We start from the raw sequence: 18156 nt of genomic DNA on the forward strand, positions 1-18156 counted from the left end.
GTAACAGCTAAAACTATAAAACTCTTGGAAGAAAATACAAAAATCATAGAACACCTTGTGTTAGGCAAAGCCTTCCTAAATATGAACTAAAAGTACAACTGACAAAAGAAAAAATGATAAAATGAACTTCAAAATTAAAAACTTTTGTGCTGCAAGTTTTTCAACAAGACAATCCACAGAATGGAATTAAGTATTTGCAAACCACACCTAAAAAGGGACTTGTATGGATTGTATATATATAAAAAAAAAACTCTTAAAATTCAATAATTTAGAGACAAATACCCAATTAAAAATAGACAAAATTTGGAGAAACACGGCAAACATCACTTTTACTTGTTGACCCGAATTAATATCACCAGAAATGACACAAAGATATTGTGTATCCCCTGATATGAGGCACTGGGAAAGACACAGCATTACTTTTGTGGTATTCCTGCCCCAAATACATAACATGAATATACTGATAAGCAAACAGCAAACAAATTCAAATCAAAGGACTGCAAACTTATTACCTGCACTCTTTGAAAGTATTAAGAAAGACAAAGACTAATGATAATCTCTTTCAGATGAAAGGAGAGTATACAGACACAGCAAGTAAATGTTATATGATTGTGGATTAGACTGTGGGCCAGGAAAAAGTCTTATTTTACCATAAAAGGTTTTAGGGAGACAATAAATAAAACTTGAAAATGGCTTCTAGATTATAGTACCATATCAATCTTATACAGTATGATTAGGTAACTACTATAATTACATAAGTAAACATTCCTTTTTTTTTTTTTTTTAGGAAATATGCTGAAGTATTTAGAGGTAATGCAGCATTATGTCTACAACTTGCTCCTGACCAGTTCAGTAAAAACCACCATATGCATATAGAGAAAATGTAAAATAAATGTAGTAAAGGGTTACACTGGGGAATTCTGGGCAAAACATACATATAAGTAAAAGACGTGAACTTTGCCAGACGCAGTGGCACACACCTGTAATCCCAGCAACTTGGGAGTCTGAGGTAGGAGGATTGCAAGTTCAAGGCCAGCCTGAGCAACTTTGTGAGACCCTAAGCAACTTAGCGAGACCCTGTCTCAAAATAAAAAATAAAAAGGGCCAGGGATGTAGCTCAGTGGTAAACTGCCCCTGGTTTCAACTAAAAAAAAAGAAAAACAGTGAGCTTTAAAAATTGGGCAAATGATTTGAATAGCTATTTCTTCAAAGAAGATATGTAAATGGTCCAAAAGCACAAGAAAATATCCTCATATCACTAGTCATTAGAGAAATGCAAATTAAAACCACAATGAGATTCTACGTCACACCCACCAGAATGGCTATAATCAAAAGCACAGACAATAACAAGCATTGGCAAGGATGTGGAGGAATTGGAACCATCATACACTACTGATGAGAATGTAAACAGGGAACAGTCTGGCAGTTCCTCAAAAGGTTAAACACAAAATTCCCATAAGATCCAACATTTTGATATGTCCACACAAAAACTTGAACATAAATGTTCATAGAAGCAAAATTCATAATAGCCCCAAAGTGGAAGCAAACCAAATGCCTATCAACTGATGAACAGATAAATAAAATGTGGCATATTCATACAATGAAATATTATTCAGACACAAACAACAAAGTAATGATATATGCTACAATATCAATGAACCTTGGAAACACTATGCTAAATGGAAGAAGTCAGTCACCAAAGACCATACATTATATGACTCAATGTATATGAAATGTCCAAAACAGGCAAATTCACAGAGTTAGAAAGAAAGGTTGCATAGGGCTAGGGTTATGTGGGTGAGGTTGGGGAGAAAATGGGGAGTGATTGCTAATGCATACTGGGCTTCTTTGGGGGGTGATGAAAAATTCTAAAATTACATTGTGATGGTGGTTGTCAAATTATAAATATACTAAAAATTGAGTTGTACACTTTAAATGGTTGTGAGGTATGTATATTACATCTCAAAGCAGTATGATCATTTTCTGTAAATTAAAATTTCAAGAAGACAATAGAGCAAACAAACATCTTCACAGCAAAGGCCCTTCAACAATTATTTACCATCAATAGATTGCAAATAGCTGAGTCAGCTATAACTCACCTACTACACTGGTCTTCAGTGGAAAAGTAGATTTGAAAGTCATCAGAGTTATCATGGACATAAAGAAAACAACACCGTTCATCAAACTTAGATAGGCTGTAAAATTGCAAAACATAAGAATGCTTGTATGTAAGTTGTGACACCAATTTTAAACTTTTGAGAAAATCTAGTAACAGATTTTCTTTCACTTCACAAATTCCTGATTCATTAATCTTTTAACACAAACCCCACATTTTGCCTTTTATTTCTCTATGAAATTTAAATACCAGAGAACTTTATCTTGTTTGTGTTTGAGTTATGTGTATCAAGAATTTCTTCTATACTCAGTGCTAAGCAGAGCAGAAAAGGGTAAAAACCATCATCCCTTGTCCTCTAGGAGTTTAGAATCACACACACAAAGACAGGCAAGGTATTTATAAAGTCATTTACGGTAGTATCAAAGGAATTTCTAAACTTGGAAAATATCAGGACACAGTATTAGTGGTCACACAAGGTTAACAGAAATAAACATTTCATCTTAGCTCAAGAAAGGTCTTTAAATATTCTCTGGTTCATTTCCAACCAAGTGTGGATCCAACTCCACAGCACCTCAAACGTAATATTCAGCTTGCCTGAACATATCCAGCAACAGAATGTCACTACACTCCATCTGCTGACAGATCTCACTGTTAGAAAGTTCATTACCCACATTGGGCCAAAGCCTCCAAAATGGCTCTCACCCTGCCAGGTGGCACTATGAAGAATCAGGCTAGATTCTCTTCCACAATTAGCTTTTCAAATAAAGCCACTTCATCTGGTCCCTTCTAAGTCAATTCCTACTGAGTACAAAACTTAGACCATTTTTCATGATATAGATGACATGACAAATAATGTGTTGGAACAGCATCAGTCTAGAGTGACTAAAAAAAAGGTATAAACAGAAGGTCCTCACCTACATATTCTTCTACAGCTTCATTACTAAGTAATATATTTTTGAAAATCTTTAACATATTTGGGTTACACTGGGTTTTCTGGGTAATATTATCCAAATGTACTACTGTGTATTTAAATTATTTCCCTCCCTTAAAAGTGATGTAATCATTATTCCAGTTGAAGCCCTAATGTGCTCAGGACAGAATTATAATGTGACCAGAGATAACTGGAGACTTATTTAGTGGCCTGAGGTAGTCATAGAATCAAAGAGAGGACAAAAAGTTCTAGTCCAAGTTCTTGGATTTGGTAAAAATAGTGAAGAAAATGGAACCTAAAGAGGTTGGGTGATTTCCCAACATCACACAACAAAGGGACTAGAACTCACATCTACTTCAGAACTATTCCCACCCTTGAAAGTGCTGGCAGGGTGATAAATGCAGCAGAAGTGTGTTATTGCTGCTTGGAAAAAAAACACAAATTGTCACCATTCCTGAATAAAAAAGCAAGAGCCATACTTCTCCCTGGAGTACACTGCCTCACTCCCTCCCTAATAACAATATCCCTAGTTTCATTGCTCTGTCCAGGAGATCCCACCCAAGTGCTATTAGCAAATAACTCCTGGATTGATCCTGAGTACTTGAATATAACTTATTTGAGACAAGAGTTTCTTCTGCTGGATGTGAGAAAAGCCACTCTAATAATCCAAGAGACTTTTACTAGCAGCACATTATGGACCTCAGGCAGGGCAACAAAATAGAAAATATTTTGGGTTCAGTTAAAAATAAGAACATCACAACTCATGAATAAGTGGTAACCTTAAAGTGCATCAAACATTCACTATTACATGTATTAAAATAATAGTTACATTTTCTTTTATGTTCTTACCTTATTCCTTTAATTGAAGAGGCTGCAAAATTCCATTCGTGGATTTGTTTCTGCAAGTATCAAAGACAGAAGTCCATAGGTTGGTTTTTTCCAAATTAAAAGATCAGTTTTGGTTTCATACTATAGTCAATCATTTCTACTATTTTATTTTCAATAATGGTTAGGGTTTAGAGCAATATACTTTGCATAACTTGGAACACCTGAAATATTTTCTAATGTATTATAAAAATCTATCTGTGCTTGGAACCAACTCAGCTCCAACTTTGCATAGTTGTGTAAATGGGAAATAAACTTTTGAGAGCTGTGAAAAAAAAAATCTATCTGTATCTCTAATCCAGTTTAGTGAAATATAAACTTGAAATAAATAATTTGAGATATAAATAATAAGCATACAATAAGTACATAATAAATGGTCTTTCATATTCTATTAACATAGCAGGCAAACTCTAAAACAGGTTTGGGAATCATCCATCTAAGTTGAGTGTCTTGCAAAAACGTTTGGAGAAGACTATGGTAAATATTGTTCAGTGTTCATTAATCTTCATTTCCTTTTCTCCCTGGGCACACAGCTAAACAACATTTCCCATCCTCCCTTGCAGGTACATGGGGCCATGTGGCAGAGTTCTGATGAATGAGATGTGAGCAGGAGTAAGAGTACTACTTGTAGGTGTGATGCATAAAATCCTCCACAAAAATCCTCTACTTTCTCTTTCCCCAGCCACTTCAAGATGGAATGGGGACCCTGCCAACCCAGATATGACATGAGGCATAGACAAACTTTTATCAAGATGTTGAGGTTTAGGAGCTATTTGTTTTAGCATCTGGCCTATCATGACTAATAGAAAAACTGTACCAAAATGTACTTTCTTGGGAGGTAGGTACCAGGGATTGAACCCAGGGGTGTTTAACCACTGAGCAACATCCCCAGTCTTTGTTTTTACTTTTTATTTTGAGACAGGGTTTTGCTAAAATTGCTTAGGACCTTGCTTAATTGCTGAGGCTGGGCTTGAACTTGCAATCCTCAATTTCCCAAGTCGCTGACATGCACCACCCATGCTCACCTCCAAAGTGCACTTTATTATCTATTTATTTATTTTTATTAGAGCTTTATGGTCATACATAGTAGCTGGGTTCATCCCAACAACTCATTCATGCATAGAAATCAATTTCTGTTCATGACCCCCACTTTTCCTTCTCCCTTTTCCCTCCCGTCCTGCCCCTCCCCCTCTCCTTCCTCTAGTCTGTATGCTAGACTTCTTTTCCCTCATCTATTAATTTGTATTTTATTGGTTCCTTCTGTAACTTTATCCTTCCTTCCACCTTTCCTTTATTTCGCTCTAGCTTCCACATTTGAGAAAACCTTTTGAGTTTCTGAGTTTGGCTAATTTCACTTACTATGATATTCTCCCTTTCTATCCATTTATGGGTAAATGTGATAATTTTGTTCTTTTTAGTGGCCAAGTAGAACTCCATTGTGTGTGTGTGTGTGTGTGTGTGATTGCAATTTCATAATCTATTCATCTATTGACAGACATCTGACTATGCATTCGCTATTGTGAATTGTGCTGCTATAAACAATGATGTGGCTGTGTCACTATAGCATGCCAATTTTAGATCTTTGGGGAAAATACCCAGGAGTGGGATAGTTGGGTCATATGGTGGTTCCATCCCTAGTTTTTTGAGAAATCTCCAAACTGCTTTCCAGAGTGGTTATACTAGTCTGTAGTCCCACCAACAATGTACAAGTGTTTTTTCTCCCCACAATCTCACCAGCATATATTGTTGTTTGTATTCTTGATCACTGCCATTCTGACTGGAGTAAGAAGAAATCAGTGTAGTTTTGATTTGAGTTTCCTGATTACTAGAGATGTTGAATATTTTTTTTCATGTATTTATTGGCCTTTTGTGTATCTTCTATTGAGAAGTTCCTGTTCAGTTCCTTTGTCCATTTATTGATTGGGTTATTTGCGAGGGGCGTGTTAAGGTTTTTGAGTTCTTCGCATATTCTGGATATTAATCTCCTTTTGGAGGAGTAGCTGGCCAGACTTTCTCCATTCTCTAGGCTCTCTCTCCATGCTTTTAATCATTTCCTTAGCTATGCAGAAACTTTTAGTTTAATGGCATCCCACTTATTGATTGTTGGTTTTTTTTCTTGTGCTTTGAGGGGTCTTGTTAAGGAAGTCTGCACCAGCACCTATAGGATGGAGTGTTGACCCTATGTTTTCTTCTAGCAGTTTTAAGGTTTCTGGCCTAATTCCATTTTGATTTGAGTTTTGTGCAGGGTGAAAGATAGGGGTCTGATTTCATTTTTCTACATATAGCTATCCAGTTTTCCCAGCACCATTTGTAAAAAGGCAGTCTTTTCTCCAAGACATATTTTTGACATCCTTGTCAAATATCAAATGGCTATAGGTTTATGGGTTTGTCTCTGTGTCTTCTATTTTATTCCATTGGTCTTCATTTCTATTTTGGTGCCAATACCATGATGTTTTTGTTATTACATACTCTGTAGTATGATTTCAGATCATATATTGTGAAGTGAAGTCCTGCTTCACTTTTCCTGCTTAGTATTACTTTGGCTATTCTTGATCTCTTTTTATTCCAAATGAATTTAAGATTTTTTTCTAATTCTGTGAAGAATGTCATTGGTATTTTGATGGGGATTGCATTGAATCTGTATATTGCTTTTGGTATTATGGCCATTTTGACAATATTAATTCTGCCTATCCAAGAACATGAGATATCTTTCCATTTTCTAAGGTCTTCTTTAATTTATTTCTTTGGTGTTCTATGATTTTTCACTGTAGAGCTCTTTTAGCTCATTGGTTAGATTAATTCCCAAGTATTTTATTTTAAGGTTATTGTGAGTGGTACGGTTTTTCTGATTTCTTCTTTGACTGAATCACTGTTGGAGTATAGAAAAGCAATTGATTAATGGGTGTTGATCTTGTACCCTGCTACTTTGTTAAATTTATGTATAAACTCTAAAAGTCTTCTGGTGGAGTTTTTTTAGATCTTCTAGATAGAGGATCATATCATTGGAAAACAGAGATACTTTGACTTCTTCTTTTCTTCTTTGTATACCTTTGATTTCCTTTTCTTGCCTGATTGCTCTGTCTAATGTTTCAAGGACTATATTGAATAGGAGTGGTGAAAGTGGACAGCCTTAGCTTGTTCCTGGATTTACTGGAAATGCTTTTAGTTTTTCTCCATTTAGTTTGATGTTGGCTTTGGGTTTGTCATAAGTAGCCCTTATGATGTTGAAGTAAGTTCCTTTGATCCCTAGCTTCTCCAACATTTTTTAACATGAATGGGTGTTGGATTTTATCAGAGGTCTTTTCTGTATCTACTGAGATGATCATGTGCTTTTTGTTCTTAATTCTGTTTTAAGTGATGAGTCACACTTATTGATTTGCATATGTTGAACCAAACTTGCAACTCTGGAATGAAACCCACTTGATCATGGTATATTATCTTCTTGATGTGTTTTTGAATGTGGTTTGCTAATATTTTATTTAGGATTTTTGCATCTATGTTCATCAGGGTATCGGTCTATAGTTTTCTTTCCTTGAAATGTCTTTGCCTGGTTTTGGTATAGTTATATTAGCTTCATAAAAGTATTTGGGAGTGTTCCCTCTCCTTCAACTTCATGGTATAATTTACAGAAGAACTGACACCAATCTTTCACAAAGGTCTAGTAGAACTCAGCTGAGAAGCCATCAGGTCCAGGGCTTTTCCTTTTTGGAAAGATTTTAATTGCTGTTTCTATTTCATTACTTTATATTGGTCTGTTTCATTTCTTTATATTGGATTTCTATACCTTCCTGTTCAATTTGGGCAGGTCATGTGTGTCAAGAAATTTGTCCATGTCTTCCAGACTCTCCAGTCTATTGGAGTATAAATTTTCAAAATAGGATCTGATAATCCTCAGGATTTCAGAGGGGTATGTGGGATATCTCCTTTTTCATCCCTAATCTTGTTGATTCGCTTCTTCTCATTCTTTCTTTTGGTTAGTTTGGCTATGATTGTGTCAATTTTATTTATCTTTTCCAAGAACCAACTCTTTGCTACATTGATCTTGTATATCATTTTCTTATTTTCAATTTCATTGATTTCAGCTCAAATCTTAATTATTTCCTGTCTTCTACTGGTTTGGGGGTTAGTTTGTTCTTCTTTTTCTAAGGCCTTAAGGTGGAACATTATCTTATTTATTTGGGATTTAATTTTTTAATGTAGATACTCAGTGCTATAAATTTTCCTTAGAACTGCTTTCATACTGTCCCAGAGACTTTGATATGTCTTTGTTCTTGTTCATTTCTAAGAATTTCTTGATTTCTGTTCTCATTTCTTCTTTGATCCATTCTTCACTTAATAGAGTATTTTTCAATCTCCATGCATTTATGTGGCTTCTATTATTTTGCTTGCTGTTGATTTCTAGCTTCATTCCATTATGATCTGATATGATACATGGGATTATATCAGTCTTTTTTGTATTTGCTAAGATTTGCTTCATGGCCTAAAATACAAAGGATTTTATAAAAAAGTTCCAAGTGCAGCTAAGAAGAAGGTAAATTTAAGCTGTTTTGGGGTGGAATATTCTGTAGATGTCTGTTAGGTCTATTTGATTTACAGTGTTGTTTATGTTGGAGATATCTTTGTTGATTTTTTTGTTTTGATGACCTATCTATTGGTGATAAGGTTGTTTTGAAATCTCCTGGTATTATTTATTATGTTGGGGTCTATTTGGAATTTAACGTCATGGAGTATTTCTTCCATGTAATTGGGTGCATTATCATTTGGGGAATACACACACATACACACATTGAAAGAATTAAAAAAACTAATTTAAGAATATGTATATGTAAAAAAAAATATCTTGGTGTAGACTAGAAGGCTCCACTGAAGTAGTCAAAATATTTGACTGGAATGGTCAATATCTATCTTTAATAGTCTTTCTTATCAATTATTCTTGTGTAAAGTACTGATAGAAAGAACAAGGTATGGGGGATGTTAACCCCTTCCTGTTATTGTGTGGCTGAGTTACTAGTTATAGTGGCCTAAGACTGAAGCTGTTTGATATAAGACTCAATTTCCCTTCTCACCAGCATGAGATGGGATGGGTAAGTTGTACAGTCAGTTTGCATTTTGACCCTTCTGTGCACACCCAAGGTACTGTTTCTGCAGTGCATTCTGTGAGGGGAGATCCAGCAGGTGGTGCTGGGACCTACTTGGCCTTCAGGTCTTGCCTGGCTAGGTTGAAAGATGCCTTCTTTGGAGAGACTAGGTGGACCTGCCCCTAAGCCTAGACTTTACCTTGATTATTTCCATGGGTTTAGTTCTTGATTACTTCCCTAGAAATCCAATCATGGATCAGGGTGACCATGATTGTACTCATTTTTGCCCAGGAGTTCAGCTTTCCCAGGTGTAGTTTCTGAGTGTATTCACCCCATACCTACTCTGACTTCCAGGCCAGCATATGAGCCACCAGACACAAAGGCACCCCTTAGCCCTTATAACTGAAGTCCCCCTAGGTACAGTCCACTCCAAGACAATTTCTCTTCTGTTATGCCAGACACTGCCTAGGTTCCTTGTTAGGCACCTGCCAGGACACTATGGCTTTCTCTGTGTGTGTTTTTCCTGATCTACCGAGTCCCATTCATGTCACAGTGGGCGTGCTTGCCCCAAAGTGGCTCCTGGCTCCTCTTTCCCTGAGATACCACCGGTACTTACTTATTTAACACCCAAGAGTCCTTCTCAAGGACCTGCATAGTTTGCCACCCCTTGGTTCAGATAAGTTCAGGGAGGGTTTTTGATCTTAGATTTCTCCACACCAAGACACACCACCACACTACCTGAAATGCTGCTTCCTCTAAGTCCCCCCTCCTTTGCCCACGGTGGGTTGGCTCCCATAACCCTCTTTTGCCCACCTTGTTGAGAAGCTATGCATCTACTACCTTGGTCTCATGCCACAGAGCAACTTGGAAAGTCATCTCCTTTACTCTGCCATCTTCCCAGAAACTCCAAAGCACACTTTAAAAAAAAAAACAACTTCATCCTCTTACTTTATTACCATTTCTTGCCCTTAAACTGTACAAGGTTAAGCCTTGGATGGAATGTCTAAACTCTAGTTTCAGAAAAACCATAGGCTACAATATGAATACATCACAAGTGTAAAAAAATAATATTAAACAGGAAAATCCATTTTGTTGGCCTGAGGTTGCTTAAAATTGATCCCTGGTAGTATTTACACTACAGGAATCAATAAACACTAAAAATTAGCCTTTATCCCCAGAAAGTTGGCTGTTCAACATTTACTAGCATATTACTGCCTTCCTGCTTCCAGTGAATTTCTGAATTCTTGGCTAATAAACCAGGAACTTAATCTAATTTAAAAGCAATGGTACAAGGAGTTGTATATATGTATGTGGTATTCTCTTTTTATTATCCATACATAGCCTACCAGGAGAAAAAATGCAACACTATGTAGAAAATGTCATCTCACTCTAGGCAAATCTGCTTGCTTTTCACAATCCATACAATTTCAAAATTGTAAATGAAGGCAAACGTTTCAAAGGATTCCTCTCAGAGAAAAAGGCAATTTATATTTCTCTCAGACAACTAGGAGCACTTATGGAAAACATTTCATCAGTCAAGGAAAACTAACATTTGCTATGTATATAATTCTTTTCCATTTCTTATTACAGACTATATGCAAAGCAAAACATTTACAACCAGTGAGATATTATATGTACCAATGAAAATTTCTATTGAGAGTCAGCAACCATTATAGGTTTCAAATGAGGTGGGCTGAGTTGGTAGAATTCCATGAAATCAAAACCATTTCAGCTTTATAAGTATAAAGAGTTACTTTAATAGCATCAGTTTTTTTTTTCTGGAATTATTTGTTTAAATATCTGGTATTTTACATCTATATAAAGAAAGAGTGAGATTACAGACCCCTATTTTAGAAATTCTCTTTTATGAGAGTGGTATCAATGATACAAAGAAAATAAGCAAGGTTGGTAGGATTTTCTGAACTGAGAACAGGGTGCTTCATGGAGATGGCACTTAGAGGTCTGCACAAAGACAGCAGGAGCAGGGGCTACTGAGGTGTGATCACTTTGTAAAAACTCTATCAAGCTATACATTTATGATCTATGCACTGTTTGTATGTAAGTTACACAGACCAAATATCTCTTATTTGAAATGTTTGAAACCAGAAGTGTTTTAGATTTTGCAGTTTTTCATATTTTGGAATATTTGCATAGATTTTTACTGGTTGAGCATCCCTGATCTGAAAATCTGAAATGTGAAATGTTCCCAAACCTGAGACTTTCTGAACATAGACGTTAAAAAAGCTTCAGATTTTGGAGCATTTCAGGTTTTTGGATTAGGGAGGCTCAACTTCAATAACAGGTTTTAAAAAAATACCCAAAGAAGCCAGGCTTGCTGGTGCATGCCTATAATCCCAATGACTCAGGAAAGACTGAGGCAGGAGGATCACAAGTTTGAGGCCCACCTCAGTGAGCAAGACCCTATCTCAAGACCTTATAAAAAATAAAAAAGGGCTGGGGATGCAGGTCAGTGGTAGACCACCTCTGGGTTCAATCCCTAGTATATTATAAAAAAGAGAAAAAATACCCAAAGAAGAGGCAAATTAAATAAAAGATGTGTGCATTCTTCAAATGAGATTTATCTGTATGAATGCCATATGTGCACTTTATCATAGGTTGAACAAATATATGCTTCTTTTGTACTCAGATATTTAATGTACAGAGTGCAGGATAAAAACACAAGCACATCATGCTAGCTTGTCCTCACTAATGGCTGCTGACTATTTTCAATGATAAGAAGATTAGTCTAATGTTAAATATTGGACAAGGTTATTGGCCCTCACTTGAGATATCATGAATAGATCTGATAAGGAGTTTTTAATATGAATCGAGCCTCTGCTTATTGTTTAATGTTGCAAGTTATTTGTGAAGATATTGGTTATTTTTACCTGATTACAACATTATCATTCACACTCTTGCTTCCAGGAAGAAAAATAATCCTCTTTGCCAAGTTAATGGCAGAAGTCTTTTCACGCTCCATGGAAACACATGCACAGCAAATAAATCTATCTAAAGTGTTTGTCAAAGGTGCTATGTTTCTTTATTAAATGCAAAATTTATGAAAGAACAAACTGATGAAGTACTTTAGATAAAGAAATGAAAATATCACCATTACCACAAAACATCAAGCCCAGCCAGCATTTCTGTAATCTTGTGTACTATTGGTACGAGTACAAACTAGAATGGTATAATTTGATAGCAACTATCAAAGTTTTAAATACATGTACCCTTGGGTCCAGCAAGTCCAATTCTAGGAAATCTCTGCTTCTGAAATGCTTCCATGAGCATAAGACGCACACTAGCATACCATCAGAAGAGTTAAAAATCAGGGACCTAAATATGCATCAGTAAGAATGAGGTGAAATAACAGGTTGATCTAGACCACAAAATATACAATATGACATGAAACCAGGGAATATGACACTTAAAGAATCAAGATGGATCTGTGTGTGCTACCTGAAAAACTTCCCATGATGTTTGCATGAGTTTAAAAGTTACAAAGCAATAAGTATATGCTTATATGATCACACTGTAATGTAAAATGCCTTTGTGAATAAAACTCGTATAATATATATTATACATATATAAGTGAGTTTAGAGAAAAGATAAGGGTTATCCACTCAATCACTGGGGGTGGGGATGGGGATAGAAATGGAAACAAGGTCTGAGAAACATGGAAGGATTTTCTCTGCATATGCCCTATCTACTTCCTTATGATTTCACTATTTAAAAACCTGTACTTGTCATATATTTGAAAATATTACATATAAACACATATATGTCCATTTACAAACCCACATATGCTCCCCCATATATACATATACCCAATACATAAAAATGGAAAAAATCCAGGGGCTGGGGTTGTGGTTCATCGGTAGAGCACTCGCCTAGCACGTGTGGGGAACTGTGTTTGATCCTTAGCACCACATAAAAATAAAATAAAGGTATTGTGTCCAATTACAACTAATACAAAATATTAAAAAATAAAAATAAAAGGGGGAAAATCTGCTTCTTTTCTTTCATCTGTGATTATACCTTCCCATACAGTTCTATATTTCAGAAGTTAAGAATGGGTGAACTATGCTTTCCAACTGTAACACACAAATTCTTCCTAGTTGAAAATTGAATCTTTGATTAAATAATAGAGAAGAAAGAGAACTGCTTGTGACTTTTTCCCTTACCATTTCTGTGGGTGATACATGCCATAAAGAAACTGTTCTCTCCTCAGCTTCATTGTTGATAGAAACATAAGAAGGCTGGTAGACTTTGGTTGGCTCTATCACCAGAACCTAAGATAAGAAGATTCTTGTAAGACAAGTGAATCTAAAACAGGTGACCCTACCCAGAGAGGAAGTGGGAAGATTTATACTCAACAAATAGTCTTCAAAGACCAACTATGCTAAGCATGGCTTAAGGAGCCAAGAGTATAGCTGGGCTGTGATTCAATGGGGTGACAGAGAACCAGATAGGGTTATGTATCCTAACGTCATGTAGTGTCTTAAAGAGAATAAGGCAGAAGAGTGAGGGGCACTTCTTCAGACATGGCAGCCAAGAAAGGCCTGTCTGAGGAGGTGACAAAAGAAAGAGGGAGGAGGTTGCAGCTTTTGAGAGAAATAAAGAAGCAGAAGGAATGGATGGCAGGTCCCAAGTCTGTAAAGACGTGAGGAGATGAAAAGTGAGTGACATTTTCATTGGTAAGGTGTTATTTGGTTAAGAGAGTAAAGGAGGGCTGGGGTTGTGGCTCAGTGGTAGAGCGCTCGCCTAGCACGTGTGAGGCCCTAGGTTCGATCCTCAGCACCACATAAAAATAAAATAAAGATATTGTGTCCAACTATAACTAAAAAATAAATATTTTTTAAAAAAGAGTAAAGGAGAAGGAGGAGGGGGAGGAGGAGGGAGAGAAAAGGGGGCAGGTGGAGAAATGGGAAGAGAGGGAAAAAGAGAGAGTTGGGGGGGAGTAGGAATACATCTTCAAAACAAATAAAGCAATATGTTTAAGACAGCTAAACCCCAAAAAAGCTTTCACAAGTGTCCATTTCATTATGGGTTTGTACCTTTCAGATTTGAAATTTTCATAATTAAAAGAAGATTTTAAAATGTATTACACAGGAACAAAATAATTATCACAGTCCTTTCCAACAACTCCATCTTTTATTAGGTACTTAATGAAATTCTTAAAAACATGTTCACAAAAATCTCATGGCATAAATATGAAACATAATTACTGAAGTGCAATTTCCAGGACACTTAGATATCTTACTTATGAACCTTTATAAATAGCTATAGAATTGAAACAAAAGCTAAAAGCAATTCTGATATTTCAATAAAGTTTTAAATATTAATCAGTGGCACTGGAGGCAAACCAAAGCTTAATAGGAGACAGTTTTAAATTCCATGTTTCTATTGTTAGGACTATATTTTTTAAGAGCAGGATTTCTCCGCTTTGGCCTTATTGATAGTTTGGGCTAGATAATATATATTTTTTTTTATTGTGGGGGCTGTCTTGTATATTGTAGAATGGGTAGCAACCTCCCTGGTCTCTAGCATGCTGGTGACCAGTAGAACAACCTCTTCCCCCAGTTGTGACAACCAAAAATGTCTCCAGACATTTCCAATGTCCCTTGAGGACATAATTACTCTAAGTTGAGAGCCATTACTTGAGAGGATATAGCCAACTTTTCCCCAGGGAGTTGATCTATCACTTGATGATTCTGCATAGGATTGGTAGTTATTCTAACATATGAAATTACTGTTTCCTTCCCTTTAGAGTATTCAATAATTAAGGTAATAATAATCCCAAGTTTCTTTTGTCTATCTTATAAAGTGAATTTAGGTCTGGGGACATAGCTCAGTGGTAGGGAACTTGCCTAGCATGTGCAAGGCCCTGGGTTCCATCCCCAGCATCAGGAAAAGAAAGGAAGAAAGGAAGACAGGAAGAAAACTGAATTTAGCATAACTTACTGGAAATCTGAGTCCATTACTAACTTCATTTGTTGCTTCAAAAATTATATCTAACCAGAAGGTAAGCCGTTCTTGCCTAGGTGAATGTTCAATAATGGGTTTCTTGAAGCGCCGAATTAATAACAAGTTCTGAACTAATGATCGCAGATACCTGGGGAAAAAATAATCACAAAACCCCATAAATCAGAACTGAGTTCACGTGTACTCCCTTTAAAACTATCTACTCCAAAGCTTTATTTACTTAAATGCATATTCTGTCACAGTACATCATACACAATCATTTGGCAACCATATAACTAATTATAAGAAGCCCAAACAATAGGCAAAATAAGTAAGTCCAACAAAATCATAAAACATGGCTTTTTACCAACATTGGCCTAAACCTCAAGTTTAGTACATAGCATCCAAGGCATAGTGACTGGAAAGCATGCTATAACTCTCTTAAACAACAAAAAGCCAAAGTTTTTCAGCTATCAAGCTTTCTGGCTATTGCTGGAAATCCCCTCAAGTTAAAAAAAAAAAAAAAAAAGGCAAGCAGTTCTTAAGTTAAAATTACAAAATAGCAAACTTTCAAACCCACTGTCTTTTGTTTTTAATTAAACTTTTTATTTTAGATCTAGGTGGAGTTGTAAGAAATAATACAGACAGAACCCATAAATTCTTGACCCAGTTTACCTCAATGGCAACATCTTGCAAATCTGTAGTACAATATCACAACCAGAATGTTGCCATCCAAACGGTCAAGATAGAGATTTCCATCACCACAAGGATCCCTCATGTTGTCCTCTAATAGGTATGCCTACTTCCCTCCCATCCCCATCCTCCCCTTTACCACTAATAATCACCAATCTGAAACTCATTTTTTAAAAACTTAAGACTCTGACCAGGTAGATTTTAATGCTATGAAGTCTTGACTCTGCCTATACCTTTGCTGTCTTCAGGCTAAGTGAACTTTTTGAAGTATAGTGATCAGGCAGTGACATTAACTATATTTCACAAAGTACTAAATGGAGATGGTTCAGCTGAAAGCATCATAGTATTATTTTTCTCTTTGAGGATAAAGTCTGGAGCTATCCTAGAAAGGCAAGCCAGCTAGACTCCAACCAATTTGTTTGGGTACTCACCAGGCCTCGATTGTCCAAATTTTACTCATTCCAAAAAAAGATCTGGCCTTTGACTGAATACTGAGGCATTACTTCTAAATCTCTGGAGTATTCTGCCTGTTTCCCTGAAGCCTTGGGCCATGTCACACAGTTTCTGCTAAAAATATGAGTCGTGGTGGAGGCCTTGGGCCACTCACTGTATGAGTTTGAATACTGGAGGGGTTGGACACTGAGGTCTTAAGATCAATCACATGAACATTCAATGCCTACATGATTCACCTCCAATAAAAACCCTGTACATCAAGGCTCAGTAAGTTTTCCTGGCTGGATATGCTACAAGCATGCTGTCTCTATTGCTGCTGGGAGAATTAAGTACTGTCCATATGATTCCACTGGAAGCTTGTACATGGTCTCCACGTGCTTTTCGCCTTTGCTGATTTAATCTGTATTCTCTCATGGTAGCAAACCATAACTGAGTATAACAGCATTTCTGAGTTCTGCGAGTCCTTCTAGTGAATCAGATATTAAGAAGAGTGATGACAAAGCACAGACTGGACTTACCAGACTGGAGGTTTCAGCTTGAATAGCCTCTCTGCTGCTTGCACCGCCTTCCCGACATCATTGGCCAACATGCTGACAGTGAAGAACTGGCCAACATCCCAGTAATTGTTCATTTTCTCCAAGCTCCCTTTTCTTCCCAACAAACTATTCAGTCGAACACCTTCAGAATTTGAATTTTTAATAGTCATGAAAAAAATCTTCCTAGTTTCGGTCACATCACACAAGCCTTTGAGCAGAGGACATGTGGACATTTTACTTTGGCTGCTGTGTCTCAGGTATGTTATCAGGTAGTAACTGATTGTTTCTTTTGAAATATATTGCTAGTTATTTGAACATAATTTTTAATGCTAAACTTGTATAATGGAAGCATCAACATCTGCAATAATAAACAGCATTACCTATTTTCCTTAGTTCCATGGAAGTTTCAAATTGTTGTCCAGCAACAATCAGCAAAACTGCAAGGTTAATTCCCGAATAAAGAGATGACTGCAGTTCAAACCCCTTGCGATACCTACAATTATAGAAGCACCAAATTCTTATTATATCATCTTATTCTATTAGAACAAAAATGTGTAGATAATGATATAAACTACCTTCTTATGAAAATATTTATTACTTTGTTATTTCATGGTTCTCTCTTTCACCTTGATGAACATGCAGCTCTCCAATGACTTTTTCAAGATGTTGTAATAGCAGTGCTGTAACTTACACTAGGGAGTTTGAAATTTTTCTTCAAAAGGCTTATGTTTTTGTAATGAAAGCCATAATGATCATATAAACAGGGAAGTCACTTTAAAACAGACAAAAGAAATTTAAAGTCTATTATAATCCTATCCTCAAAAGATGACCACAATTTGATATTAAAATCTTCTTTTTAAGGTTTGACTCCAGTTGTACATTCATATTTTATGATATCAAAATAGTATCAATCATAGGCTATTTTTCTGTATGCCATTTGTTTGTCTTCTTTATCACGACATGGAATTGTTTTTTCATATATAAAGTCATGATGCCAGAATCCTGGATGGTTATCAGGGCAACAACAAAAAGGGACAGGAGGGGCAAGGATCTATCACATTAGAATAAGGAATAAGATACAAAACTAGAAATACTATTTTTATACAAAAAGTTAAGTTCCTTTTGCTGAGAAGAAACTTTTTAGTTTGAGTCCATCCCATTTATTGATTCTGGGTTTTAATTCTTGCACTATAGGAGTCTTATTAAGGAAGTTGGGGCCTCATCCCACATGATGGAGATTAGGGCCTAATTTTTCTTCTATTAGACGCAGTGTCTCTGGTTTAATTCCTAGGTCCTTGATCCACTTTGACTTTTGTTTTGTGCATGGTGAGAGATAGGGGTTTAATCTCATTTTGTTGCCTATGGATTTCCAGTTTCAAAAAGTTCCATTTCAACTATCTTCATTCTTTTCTCTTTGCACAAACTTTCATAGCAGATTTATTTGTAATAGTCCAAATCTTTTTCTTTTTTTTAATTTTTTTTTTAAAGAGAGAGTGAGAGACA

At 36.1% G+C, this 18156-nt stretch overlaps 1 protein-coding gene across 1 annotated transcript in view; it reads right to left on the reverse strand.

Moving 5' to 3' along the window:
* The window catches only part of Map3k15 (mitogen-activated protein kinase kinase kinase 15), a 114946-nt gene that overhangs the window by 32074 nt on the left and 64716 nt on the right, over nucleotides 1–18156 (reverse strand). Inside the window, exons 8-13 of the mRNA XM_027927372.3 lie at nucleotides 17034–17146; nucleotides 16636–16795; nucleotides 14972–15122; nucleotides 13192–13299; nucleotides 3897–3946; nucleotides 2100–2195 (exon numbers count right to left, since the gene is read on the reverse strand). Of these exons, the coding sequence (XP_027783173.1) occupies nucleotides 2100–2195; nucleotides 3897–3946; nucleotides 13192–13299; nucleotides 14972–15122; nucleotides 16636–16795; nucleotides 17034–17146 (678 nt within the window). The remainder of the gene's footprint in view (nucleotides 1–2099; nucleotides 2196–3896; nucleotides 3947–13191; nucleotides 13300–14971; nucleotides 15123–16635; nucleotides 16796–17033; nucleotides 17147–18156) is intronic.

This window comes from Marmota flaviventris, chromosome X (genome assembly GCF_047511675.1).
Source record: "Marmota flaviventris isolate mMarFla1 chromosome X, mMarFla1.hap1, whole genome shotgun sequence".
Classification (NCBI taxonomy): domain Eukaryota; kingdom Metazoa; phylum Chordata; class Mammalia; order Rodentia; family Sciuridae; genus Marmota; species Marmota flaviventris.